Source organism: Sciurus carolinensis, chromosome 12 (genome assembly GCF_902686445.1).
Source record: "Sciurus carolinensis chromosome 12, mSciCar1.2, whole genome shotgun sequence".
NCBI lineage: Eukaryota > Metazoa > Chordata > Mammalia > Rodentia > Sciuridae > Sciurus > Sciurus carolinensis.
Window position 1 is genome coordinate 111,037,896 of NC_062224.1, and position 13,321 is coordinate 111,051,216.

At 45.7% G+C, this 13,321-nt stretch overlaps 1 protein-coding gene across 1 annotated transcript in view; it reads left to right on the forward strand.

Moving 5' to 3' along the window:
* The first annotated feature begins 653 nt into the window (after positions 1-653).
* Positions 654-13,321, forward strand: part of Tnfsf4 (TNF superfamily member 4) — a 30,096-nt gene continuing 17,428 nt past the window's right edge. Inside the window, exons 1-2 of the mRNA XM_047520885.1 lie at positions 654-775; positions 12,531-12,692. Of these exons, the coding sequence (XP_047376841.1) occupies positions 728-775; positions 12,531-12,692 (210 nt within the window). The 5' untranslated portion in view covers positions 654-727. The remainder of the gene's footprint in view (positions 776-12,530; positions 12,693-13,321) is intronic.

A 13,321-nucleotide genomic window follows, 5' to 3' on the forward strand; every position in this document is an offset into this window, starting at 1 on the left:
GGCGTGCATGGTTATTTATTTACTTATTTATTAATTTTACTGATGGGACTCACTCTTCCTGATTAAGGTTGGGGCTTTTCTGTTTTGGCCCTTTCAGACCCCCCTGGTGGAGTTTTCAGATCTTGCCTGTATTTCCTTTCCTTGGCTCCTTTCAGGTTTCAGTCAGTAGCCTCTGTCCACCCACCTGTGGAGAGTACCACCACAGACCTGCGGGTTCTCACTTGGTGGCAGTCATAACAGTGAGGAAGAAGTCCAGGGGCACAGAGAAAATATGCCTCCTGGTGGGTTCTTTCAACTGAAGTAAGTCTGAGACCTACAACTCTTACAGTCCTGGCTTTGGAGATGACCTGATCACCTTTATTGAAAGTTCATAAAAACTATGTCATACACATTGCCCACCTATCTACTTAACCCTTACGTAAACTCTGAACAAGAGGCGAGAAATCAGGGCCTAGAGAGATTAAGTGCCTTGCCAAAGGGTCATGCAGCTAATCGATGGTGGCCCTGGGATTAGAATTCAGCAGTCCTAGCCTCTGATCTGTTGCGTAAAGGAAAACACACGTAGAATGGGTTACCCAGGTGATCTCAGCTAAGTTACACACACTCTCTGTGCCTGGAAAATAATTTTGGTGTTTAAACAAGGAGTGAGGCAACACAGAGCTCTTGATTTGCAAACTACTTTTCTGTCTGCTCCCAGGTGCTTGGTGAATGGCACCACCTCGGCGGGATGACCAGAAGCTGTCCTTGGAGTCCTCCGCTTACTGTGTCTGATCCAGTAAGTCTCATTGCTCTACCTCCACTGTACTTCTTGAATCTGAGGATTCGTCTCAGTCTCTGCCGCCACACCACAGTCAGGGCATAGCACTCTCCCTGGACGGCTGAAGTAGACTCCCAGGTCGCCTCCCTGCCTTACTCCTGTCCCACGGAAGTCTCTTTGCCACACAGAGTCTGCTGGCTTTTCAAAGGCAAATCTGGTATAACTTCTCTTTGTAAAATCTCTCCCTATTTGAAAACTTCCAATAACTTTCCTGAAAGCCCACCATACCAGGCTCCACTCCGTGAGCCCTGGCTACCTGCCGATGCTGTGCCTGTCCACTCGCTTGCCCCTTACCCATCCAGTTGTGCCAGAGTCACTTTCTTTTCTTCAAGATGCCAAACTTATTTTTACCTTAGGGCTCTTCGGCTCACTGGTACTGCAACCTAGAATGTAGTTCTTCCAGCACTTTCCATGACTGACCCATTGACGCTTTGCTCGGCTATCACCACCTCAGCAAGGCCTTGGGTGACAAAATCACCAAAGGATGATGCTTCCTGTCCCTGTCCAGAGTTACCCTGTAGGTGTGTGTGTGTGTGTGTGTGTGTGTGTGTGTGTGAGAGAGAGAGAGAGAAAATCACTACCTAAAAAATCTTGGCTTGGACTGCTATAGCAGAATTATGTAGACAGTGGCTTAAACAACTAACATTTATGGGCCACAGTTCTGGAGACTGGGAAGCACAAGAACAAGTCGTCAGCAGATTTGTTGTCTGGTGAGGGCCCTCTTCCTGGTTTACGGATGGACACCTTCTTGCTGTATTCTTCCATAGCTGAGAGATTCTCTTTCTTAATTCTCTATGTGACACTAATCTCACCTGTGGGTCCACCCTGGTGATCTAATCACCTTCCAAAGGTCCCATCTCAAAGTTCCATCACATTGGGGATTAGGGATTCAACAAACGAGAATTTTGGAGGGACACAAACATTTAGTTCAAACATTTAGCACTAAGATTATTTGTGCACAAGTTTATTGTCTGTTTTCTCCTACAGTAATGTAAACTCTAAGAGACCAGAAACCATATCTACTCTTTAGTAGGAACTAAATAAAATTGCTTTTAAGAATGAATAAATAAAAGAACAAAGCAAGCAAAATTCAAAGCTTATGGGTAGCACCTATCTTATATCTAAAACAGGCTTATCAAGTTTTTGAAGAAATATTCTAAGTTCTGGGGTCTGGGCAAAAGAATTTTATCTGGGTGGGGAGTGTACTAGAAGGAAATTCATTTGTTATTTTAACTTTTTAATCCCCAAGAGATATGTAAAAGTCATTGGAGATTTCTCTAGCAGAGTCTGTTTGAACCAAATCCCTTTGTTTAGAAAAGTTTGGCCATATGACCTTTAAAGGTAAATAGACACTCATTTCCTTGGGGAAATCCAGGTGTTGTGAGATGGTCTAAAAGCAAATGCTTCTTACTGGGCTCTGGAGAATTCTCTTTACATCAGTGAAAACCCTATCACCTTTGGGAAGTGAAGAGGATTTGAATCCACTATACTTGGCATTGGCTCCCATCCTCTGCCTAGCTGGTCCTCCCACCAGGAAGTGAGTGGGGACTAGGGGAGGGAGACAGCGTCCACTTTGTGGTTACTTGGTACTTTCCTCTTTAGTCTGTGGCCTGTCCTCTGTGTTCTGTTAGGTCTGTGGCAAGCTTCTTATTGCTGATGTGAATTTTTAGTATTAATCTATCCCCTATACAAATAAAGAAAATGCTTTTACCTTTTCTTTTTCTAAGCAGGAAGTAAAAGCGTAAAATATTGTTGGAAATAAAAAAAAAAATCATTTTCTTTTTGTACCTTGTAATGACAGAACCCCATTTCCTGTGTAATGGATGAGCTTTAACATGGTGCAAGGCTGGAGGTACGGGCAGCTGGGAGACATCCTAGGGGTCACTATTTTGTATGTTGGGATTTTGTCCCTCATGTCTGGGACAGAGATAGAAGACTGGGTCCTAGCCAGCGTCGAGAGAATGCAAACCAAGAGGGGATTCTGAGTGAAAGGAGCTGGGCTCCCTGTCCCACACTGTGGGCCTGAGTCGGCCCTTCCACTGGCACCTGGAGATGGTGGGAAAGTCCACGCAGCTTTTGAAATGGGGTGTTGGGCGCTTGGGAGCTGCGAGTAGCATTTCTAGTAGTTGAGGAGGGGACCCACCCCACAGCACACAGGAAGAGGGAAGTAGCCAGTCAGGAATGTCAAAGTGACCGCAGCAGGCCAGGGGCCTGGAGACTCAGGAGGAGTGGTGGCCTGGGGAGGACCGGCAGCAGTACAGCATCAGCCTGAGCCCACGTATGTGCCGGGTCCCTGAGGACCACCCTGGGAGTGAGGGAGCATCCCACCCGGCGGGCCAGCGGCCACCCAGCCAGCTCTCGCCAGTACAAATATCACAATGCAATTCAAAAAATTCATAGTCATATGAAGAAACAGCAAAAAGAAACAAGTGAAATGAATTTTAATATTTTTTACCTTAATGGGCCCAAACTATTAACATCTCAATGTGTGGGACTAACCTACTCATGTGCTGGTGAAACAGCTCTATGAAAAAAAAAATTCTCTTTTTTGCAGAGTTTTGCAGTGTCTGTGGGGTAAATGCTCTTTCAATGTTCTATTTCAAGCAATAATAATGACGACTCACAATCACTGCTGACTTGTATCAAACTCTCAACCCCTCGTATGTTAATATTTGTATTTACAAGCATGTTTCTATCTACCTTACTCCTCTAGTAGACGACTAAATGAAGGCTGGAAGGTTAAGTAACTTGTCCAGTGAGAATTAGCAAAACTTCAATTTCCATGTAGATCTTCAGACTTTACCAAGTGCCAAGAATGAAAGCAAGGTGGGACTGGAGGAAGGCCGGGAGCCAAGGAGCTGGAAGGGAGGAGGGAAGGGCGGGAGAGGCAGAGCCCACGTCTGCTCTAATTCTGCGCACCCTCTGAGCTCAGCCTGGGGTCGGTGCTGGGCGTGTGCGGAGGATGTGGAGATGGCCAGGCTGGAGCCTCTCCACCGAGAAGTCCTCCCTGCGACATCACTCCCGCACAGGTCAGACTGATCTACTTTCTCCGGACTGAGCCCAGAGCAGCAGGAAGTGAAGTGGAGGAGAATAGGCTTGATCTCTGGGAAAAGGGATGGGGACCTGGAGTCTTGGCTATTCCCAGCAGGGCACCCTTTGAGCTTCTGGGTCACTAATGAGGCAGGGAGTGTAGATCTGTTTCAGAGTTGCATATAGAGGCAGGGTGTCTGCCAATGTGTGTGTGTGTGTGTGTGTGTGTGTGTGTGTGTGTGTGTGATTTTTGCAGAAAAGACATGCCCCCAAAGACTTTGAAGCACAGTTTAGGGTGGTGGGAATGCGAGAACCCACATAGTGATACTGAGTGGGAAGATAGGAAGTAGGAGAGAGAGAGAGAGAGAGAGAGAGAGAGAGAGAGAGAGAGAGAGAGAGAGTCAAGACCCATTGCTCTTTTTCTCTTCATCCCACTCAGTCTCTGGTCCTCAGGAACAAATTTCTGTGGCTCTTTCAGTGATAGGACAATATTTCGGAATTGGTAATATGTTCCCCTCTGGCTATTTCCCGTCACTCCCAACTTGCCTATGCTCATTAATTTGGGAGAAGGAAAGGGTGAACACTAAACAGATAAAAGGATTCTCCCGACCTTTGAGTTTCAAAATCTCAGGCCCAGAGGGAAGCAGGAAACATATGAGTAAGTGGAAGGCTTTGGTGCCACTCAAATCACCCAGAGATCCCCTGGCCTGGGGAAAAGGGGACGAAGGAGTGAGCTGGGTGCATAGATGCAGGTGGGTCTGTGCACCAGGAGCCCCGTCCCTGCCGAAGCCTGGGGCAGGGGAGGGGTTCAGCCATACCCCAGGTACGGAAGGAAGTTTCTAGTGTGTCAGGGACCTGCCCTCAGTCTTCACCAACCACTTGACCCTTCTGTCAATGCTTTAGCTCAGTGCTTTTTAAATTTCATGTAGATGCAAATCTTTTTAAAATACAGATTCGGATTTGGTAGGCCTGGAGTGAGGTTGGGGTTTTTCATTTCTAACAAGCTCGGGTGAGCTGGTGCTGCTGTCCTCAGAAGTACCGTGTGCCTTTCACGAGCAAGACCTCGCCCTGCAGCACCCCACGAGGTGAGTCCCATCGTCCCATTTTGAAATTAAGGAAACTGAAGTATTCAGTGATTTGGGTAAAAGTTTACACCTTTACACATCAAATTCTCTCAACTGCAAAATGAGGGAAGCCACGCTCTCCCTGTGGCTGTTGGGCAGACCGGATGTTGCTAGGTGGACCTGAAGACATCCTCAAGAGGTGGTTGGTGCAGGAATTCACATGGAAACATCTTTACAGGCTTTAAAAAAGTTATATATATATAAACACAATGACGTTTGCTTCGTAGCCATCCTGTCTAGGCTTGTTGCTGAGTGTGTTATATAGGTTATTTCATTCTAACTGTCACGGAGGAAGGGCATATAAGAAAATGGTTCCTTACGAGGGCGTTGAAGATAACAAGGTAAAACTCTTCTTATCACAGAGCGGATCTATCTGAATGTAGGAACAGAGAGAGATCAAGAAACGGTGCTCTTGTGGTACAACTTTACGATTTCCAGACGTCTTGGCCTGCTTGCACAGTGTCAGACGGGATGCAATTTATTTTCTCACAGTCTCAAAACTGTGACTGAGGTCAGGGACCTAGGGTGATGGGATTCTGTGAGGCTGCCTTCCTGGCACACAGACATCCCTTTTCTTACTGTGTCCTCACTTGGCAGAGATAGATAGATAGATAAGATAGATAGATAGATAGATAGACAGATAGATAGATAAGATAGATAGATAGATAGATATAATGAGTTCTTGGGGTGTCTCTTCTTATAAAGGCACCAAATCCCACAAGCCTTACCCTCATGACCTAATTACTTCAAAAGACTCCATTAAAGGTTAGGGTTTCAACATAAACTTTGGGGGCTCAAATGTCCACTCTGTAGCACTATGTGGAGATGGCCAGACAAACCCAGAGGCTCTTGGTGTGAATCCGAGCACTGTCGTGATTAAGTTGCTCATGACTCTAGTTCCCAGTGTTATTGAAGTGGTTTTAACAAACTTGCAGCAGTCCCTGGAGAACTGAGTGAAAGACACTGCACGAGATAAACATTTTCACTCACTGAAAATTTGAGTGGGAAAAAGGATCTAGAAGATAGGAAAACATTGTTATGTCTTACTGGATTAGTGACTGTGTGTATTTGGACTGCTAAGACCTTCTTAGATGTATTGATTGCTTGCTGGGTGCCCAGGTCAGACACAGAGCTTTTATTTTCATTTTAAAAGACCAGTAATGTCACACAGTTTAAAACAGGCTACAGAGTGAAGGGACCTGGATTCGGATCTCGGCTCTGCCGTGTACTGGTCCTGTGACCTTGGCTGCATTAGTTCATCTCTCTAAGTCTCAAATTCTCTCAACTGCAAAATGAGGAAAGCCTCTGAGTGGCTGTGGGACACTAGAGAGAAGTTTCAGACAGGCCAATCAGCAGGGAGTGGACATTGGTTCACCTCGTTTCTGGATGTGGGTACATCACCGCAGGGTTCTCAACCTCAGCACTAATGCCGTTTGAGGCTGGTCGTCCTTCGTGTGTGGGGGCGGGGTTTCCTGTCTGGGCCGTTTAGCACCCCCAGTCTCTACCCACCAGAAACTAGCAGCACCCCACCCTCAGTCCAGACAGCCAAAAATGTCCCTAGATATTGTCAGATGACCCCTGGGGGACAAATCTAAACCTTGGATGACAACCACCAGTGTGTACTAAGTCCAACTTGTACTCAATTTAATATAGTTTGGAAACAAGGGAAGATGCATGTCTTGTGTACTCAGTGTAGGTCTGCTGTTACGATCACTAATATTTCACGTAGTCACCTTTTGAAGATGCATAAAGGTTCACTGTATTAGTGTCTCACGAGCTATACAAATGTTAAAACTCGTCTATTGTGCACTTTGGATACATGCAGTTTGTTGGATGTAATTATATTTCATTATGATGAAATTGATTTTTTACAAAAGAAAATAGTCCATATTCTATTTTGAGTTGAAAAAATGTACTGGCATATTTTTATGCGTTCTTGGCCTTGCATACATATTTTAAGTACACAATTTAAAATTCACGAGGGCCTTTGTAAATACTTGCTCTGTCAGTCAGCTTTTTGTCACTGTGATCAAAAGTCCTGATGAGAGCAACTTAGAGGAGGGAAAGTTTGTTTTGGCTCCCAGTCTCAGAGGGTCAGTTCAAGGTCAGCTGGCTCCATTGCCGTGGGCCTGAGGTGAGGCAGAACCTCACGGTGGAAGGGCAGGCGGTGAAGAGCTGCTCAGTGTACGGCAGCCAGGAAGCAGAGAGAGAGCTGGAAGAGCAGGGGCGACATATATAGTTTTCCAAGGCTGCACCCCTCCCCCAGCGATGCACCTCCTCCAGCCACCCCCACCTGCCTACTGTTACCACCCCGTAATTAAAATTAATGAATCTGTCAGGTGGATTAACCCACCGATTAGGTTGCAGCCCTTGGAATCTAATCATTTCACCCTCTGCATGAGCACAGGAGTGGGACGTTTAGCACCCCCAGCCTCTACCCACCAGAAACTAGTAGCACCCCATATCCTCATATCCTGACCATAATGCTTGCTTTCCCTGATGGTAGGGTACTTCATGGGCACAGAGAAAAATATCTGTGGCTGTTTTGTCCCACTGGGTTTTAGAATCTATCATCATGCCCTAAAATAACTGCTTGTGGTCAATGCACGCTATTAAAAAAAAGTACCAAGCGGCATGAAGAATGAAAGGGAAAATCAGCACTGGAAGAAAAGGAGTTGACAAGTAAGGGGCTAATGATTCTGAAACCCAAGTGGAATGTTGTTATAGCGTTCACATTTGCATTCGAACTAATTGTGTATGTCTGGTTTCAATGAAGAGTACACATTTCAGATTCACTAATCTTTCAAATCTAAGATCAAAGTCCAGCAACTCAGAAAGCTCTGGGTTTAATAGTGCCACTTTCGGTATCGTTCAGTCTCTCATTCTTTCCTCCCCTGTGGATTGTGCCCTTCAACCTGCTCTGGCAAATAGAGAAAGCTGCTTCTGTCCCTGTGAGGATACAGTGTAGCCCTCCTCGCCTGGGGAGCCTACAGTATCCTGTGGGAGACTGACGGAGATTCAAACAGGTACAAAAGACATAACTTAGCTTAACAAATGTTTTCAACACAAGGGTGAAAAAAGCTGAGTTCTTGGGGGGACCCTGGGAAGGCTTCCCACCATAGAAGTGTAACAATGAGGGAGACCTTCAGTGGTCATTTGGGACCACAGATTTGGTTCTTATGGAATCTTTTAGTAATACAGCTTCCAAGACCCCACTTCAAATCTAAGGAATTAGATTGTGTAGAGAGGAGGGATTAGGAATGTGAATCTTTCCAGATCCTTCAGGTGCATCTGAAGCTGAACTAGACTTTGGGATCCATGGATGCCATCAACCCTGCACCCAAGGGCAGAGTCCCCTGACAGTGTTCTTGTGCAAGCTCACTAGCTCACAAGCAGCCCTTCACGAAGAAGTGTGTGGATTGTAGGGCTTTGACGGGCAGAAATAGAGGGTAAGGGTATCTGAGGCTCATTAATAGCAAAATAACCTGGAATAGAAGGAATAGAGTTTCCATGTTGTCCCTTATGTGGTGGAAGCCCTTGATAGGAGCATGACCTCGCTGAGGGTAAGAAGCCTGCCAGAGCAGAATGGATTGGAGACCAGTGAGAACCACAGTGGGAAGAAAGGCTTCCTAACTGGCTTCCTTTAGGAGCTCAAGTGAGGAGGAATAAGAACTCAGATGAGAGGAACGGCAAAGAGAAGGAGTGCGGAGGGCTTCCCCAGGCTGGCTCTGCAAAGTGACTGACCAGGGACAAAGAAGAGCCAGAGTTGGTTCTGGGGTTCTGAGGCCCCTGAGTGGCAAAACCATTAACCAGGACAGTGACATGAAGATCAAGAGCAGATTGAGGAGGCAGAGGGCAAATGAGGCTTTTGACATTTGAAGTGTTTGTTTCTGTAACTTCCCACATCAGCCCGTCCTGTCCAGGGGAAAGCTAAGCTCTAACTCCCTGGATGTGCTCAGAGGTGGCCCGAAGACCAGAGGAATGTTGGCTGAGTGGAAAGCCACTGTACGTGTGGTCGCTCATCATCCTCCCTGCTGCTTAGACCTCATCGATTCTCACTTACTGCAAGCCCAAGGACAGCCCCAGCTCATACTTGGATTTTGTGTGAATTGGAGCAAAGTGCCCCCCGGGCCTGTGAATTAGAAAAGCAGTCATCATCGACAAGGATGCCACCCTTTGCTTCAGCGCTTGGGAGGCAGAGCACACCTTTGCGGGAAGAGAAGGTGCGGCTTCTTGCAGGGGGAAGCCTCTCCTGCAGGACGAGGGGCTGGCGGGGCTCATGGTGGGATTTGAGGTCTGGTCATTCCCTCAGCTGGCACAGTGAGCCCTGGCAATCTCCCACTGGCTGCCTCCATCCAACCCTGGCATTTCCGTTGCACTTAGAGGACTGTCCCCCGAAAATGCAAGCCTACCACATGCTACTTCAAACCTTCCGCGCTTCCTCAGCTCCTTCAGAGGAAGTCCAAAGTGCTTCACTGATAACAAAGTCCCTTCCGAACGGCTCCTCAGGGCAGCCACCCTCCTCCCCAGCGGCAGTTCCCGGCAGCTCGGCACACGGCAAGGCCTGCCCAGACTGCATCCCTACTCCTGCCCGCTGCCCTCCCAGCCCCTGTGGGACCAGACTGGGCCTGGTTTTCCCAAGATTTACCTGACTCACCTCAAGGGAGCTGCCTGGCCTTAATTCCAGTCTAGACTGGCACCTGCGCCTGTGCCCCTCCCTCCCACCTGTGCTCTGCACTTCCGGGCTGTGGATCCTGCCTTCCTGTCTGTGACCTCAAGGATGGAGAAGTGTTGTCTTCACGCCTTTTTTTCCAACATTGGGATGTGGGCACCAGGCTCAATCTTGTTTAATGGACAAATGACGACTTGGTGCAGATTTTACCAACCAACAAAAACCCCCCAAATACCAAAGGCAGCAAAACAAAACAAAAAAAGCAAAACAAAATCCCCCAAAGCAACCCCAAAAGTTTTTGCTGTCTTTTGAACGTGTGGTATTTTGTCAGTTGTCAAAGTTTTTTCTTTTCTTTTTCTTTTTTTAAATTGTCCATACTTTTCTATAGGCTTGAAATCACTATTTCCTTAGACAGTCAATGAACAAATGATCACTTTGGCTTATTTGTCCTCTTGAGGCTTCATCCCAGGGCTAGTTTGTTCTGGTGTATGTATTTGATCTTTTTGAGATGCTTTAAAATATTTACCCAGAGATTCAGTAACATACTTTACCCCTTTAAAAACATTTCAACTTTGCTTTAAAAAAAAAAATAAAGAAAATACCATTTTCAAGGAGGAAGACTCTGCCCATCTGCCCCAGGCTGAAAACCCGTCAATAAAGTCTCTGGTGGTGGTTTCATGAGTGTGTTCAAATGCTAGGACAGCTCCCTGGTGCATTCTGGAACACTCACGTAGTCCTGGAATTTCCAGCCCTGTTTCTAGTTTTTGAAGCGTTTGCGTTTTCTTTTTCCTTTCTCACAAGAATGTAAAAAAGTGGAGAGAATGGGATTAAAAAAGAGAGCGAGAGAGGAAAAGAAAGATACAGTTAAATGTAGAGTATCAGAAACTTAGCAAAGCCTACACCGGGAGGAACCGGCAGGAGGAGGCCGAGGCGAGGGAGAGACCAGGTCCAGTTGCTTCAGTTGACTGCTTTCTTGGGATGAGGAAATTCATTTTGCTGCACAGTCTTTACTGTTTGCAAAGACTAACAGCATTTGTCAGTTTTTCTTCTAGAAACTGCGATGCTGACAGTGAGGGACCCTGTGTGCGGCCCAGACTGGGTCCTGTAAATGTTTGCTCATCATTTTGGCAGTCAGTGGAAAACATGCTCTCTGATTTTCAGCTCAGTAGCTTTTACTACTTCTTTTGCTCTCTAGTTTCTATTGGTATTTCAGGCTATTTTGCTATTGCGTCTTTTAATCGTTTTTTTGAAAATAAATGAGTAAATGGTTACTGATTCTAATGCTTGTATGTAAGTGTTAGCTACGACACAAGAAGTGGGCTTTGCACACTGGTTTTCCTTTTGACTCTGGTCTTTGTCGCCTGTATTTTGCACATACTTTGTTCATGGGAATAACTGTTACAAAGCAGCTTAGATGGAAGTTAGTTTCTAGTTCTGTCTTGGAGTCTTGATACCGTGACTTAGTTACCTTATCTTTCAGATAAAACCTTGAACTTCTGAAGACTGATATGTTCTCCAATTGCAAGGCATAATTATTGTAGTGAAGGTATTTAGTTATTTTAATTGATTCATACTGCAATAAATTACTTTGCATTTCTTACAAACTGTTTCTCTTTTGAATTTGCCTCATATCCATTTTTGGTGAAGCAAAGTTACATATAATAACATATTGCCAATATCCAAAATATTCCTCTCTCCCTTCTTCCTTTAAATATCTGCTGAATGTTCAGTAGGGAGCTCAGAGGGACATATTTTCCCACAGAAGGAAGACAGAAGTCTGTCGTAAACAGGCCCTGCCCAACACCCCTGAGTTTTCCAGTACAGCACTGGACCCATTTTAAATAATCAACAAATATTTACCAATATGAACTTGACGTTCGGATTTCGTCACTTATTTCATTTCACTGTTTATTTCAGTGATAAAGGCTAAGTGAGTCTATTGCTAGGATATTTTTACTTTCCAAGTTCTGAGTCCAGCCACAGCCCAAAGAAAGGAATAACCTGAATCTACACTTTTGTCCCCTTGGGCAAAAATTATACATAGGGGGATATAAGTGGAGGGAAGGGAGAAAATCCAGGATATACTTCTGCTTCTTTTCCGGTATGCAAAAAATTAACTATGTGTCTCCTGAATTTGCCTGAAAGGTTTTAGTAAGAAAAAAAAAAAAAAAAAAACAAAACAAAACAACAACAACAACAAAAAAAAAAACAGCAGGGCCATCCAACACAGTGTCTGCACCACGTGGAAGCTCAATAAATACTAGTTTAATTGAACTGGAGGCTCTTACTCCTTATTTCCACATGATCCACTTTCCTATTTTCTTTTTTGTCTTTTTCATTTCAAAAATGTGCTTTTGTTCTGAGTCCCTAAAATTGGCTCAGTGTTGAGTGACATCACAGAGAGAAGGCTCTCAGCCCAACATTTTCCTTAAGTGTCTCCTGTGGTTGAAGATACCTTGAGGAAGGGATCTGTGAGCTCCCGTATCAACGGATGATGATCTTTATCAAGTGACCCACAAAGTGGTAACTGGTGCAATGAGAAATTAAGAAAATAGCACACTCCTATGACTGTCATTTCACAGTCACTCAAATCATAACTGGAATGCCACAAAAACAACTCCCTGTTAGCCCTGAGGGAAAAAAAAAGAAAGAAAGTAAAGGGGAAATTCAGATTAGTCACAAAGAGTTCCCCCGCCTGCTTGCAAAAGTTGCAAAGCTAAAGCTGAGTGAGTCCGCTCTGCTCTTTCAATCGCCTCTTCTCTCTGGCCCTGGGACCTGGTCTATCTTCTGATTGAGAACTTTATTTGGGCTCCTCTCCTTCTCTGTGGGGAAGGCTCTGTCTTCCCCCGGTTCCTCTTTGCCACATCTGCATCTTCCCTGCTTCCAGATTGTGGAGATGGAAGGGGCTCAACCCCTGGATGAGAATGTGGGAAACACACCACGGTCAAGATGCCAGAGGAACAAGCTATTACTGGTGGCTTCTGTGGCTCAGGGGCTGGGGCTGTTCCTGTGCCTCACCTTCTTCTGCCTGTACCGCTCTGCTCCTCAGGTAAGATGCGCCACTGGGCACCTTCTCCCTTCGGCTCTGCTGGTGGCAGCTGCAGTAGCTGCAAACGTTACCTGGAAATAATTGGATGCCAAAATTGCCATGTCCCCTCACTATCAAATGGTTGTAGAGTGTGGTCAAGCATCCTATGTCTCTCCTTTCCTTCCTTCCTTTTAGCAGCGGCAGTGCAGGGCATATCGGAGGTAGAGCAGAGGCACTACTTCTAGATTTTTCTTTTTGCAAGAGTCCTGGTATTCCTGCACAAGCTGCCACTCTGAAGCTTCGAGTCACTGATATCCACACCTGGTCTACCCATTCTGTAAAAATGTGTCTGATGAGGGAATTTGTACAAAAAGGAAAGAAGACAGAGGCCAGTTCTGCTTTTCTATGACATTCAAAAATTCCACAGGCACTCAAGGAGCTTTGCTTTTGTAACAATGCTGAAGGCGTCGACACTGAGCTCTTCTAAAGAGCTGACCTTGCATTTTAAGGGCAGCAGAGCATGCACGCATGTGTGTTTGCCTGTGTGCGCACGTTTCCCCCTGACTGGATCCCGTGTTCTTTCTCCCAGTCTGTCTCTGCCATCACAACTCCTTTACGTTGTACAGAGACATGGCTTCGTCTTTCCCACT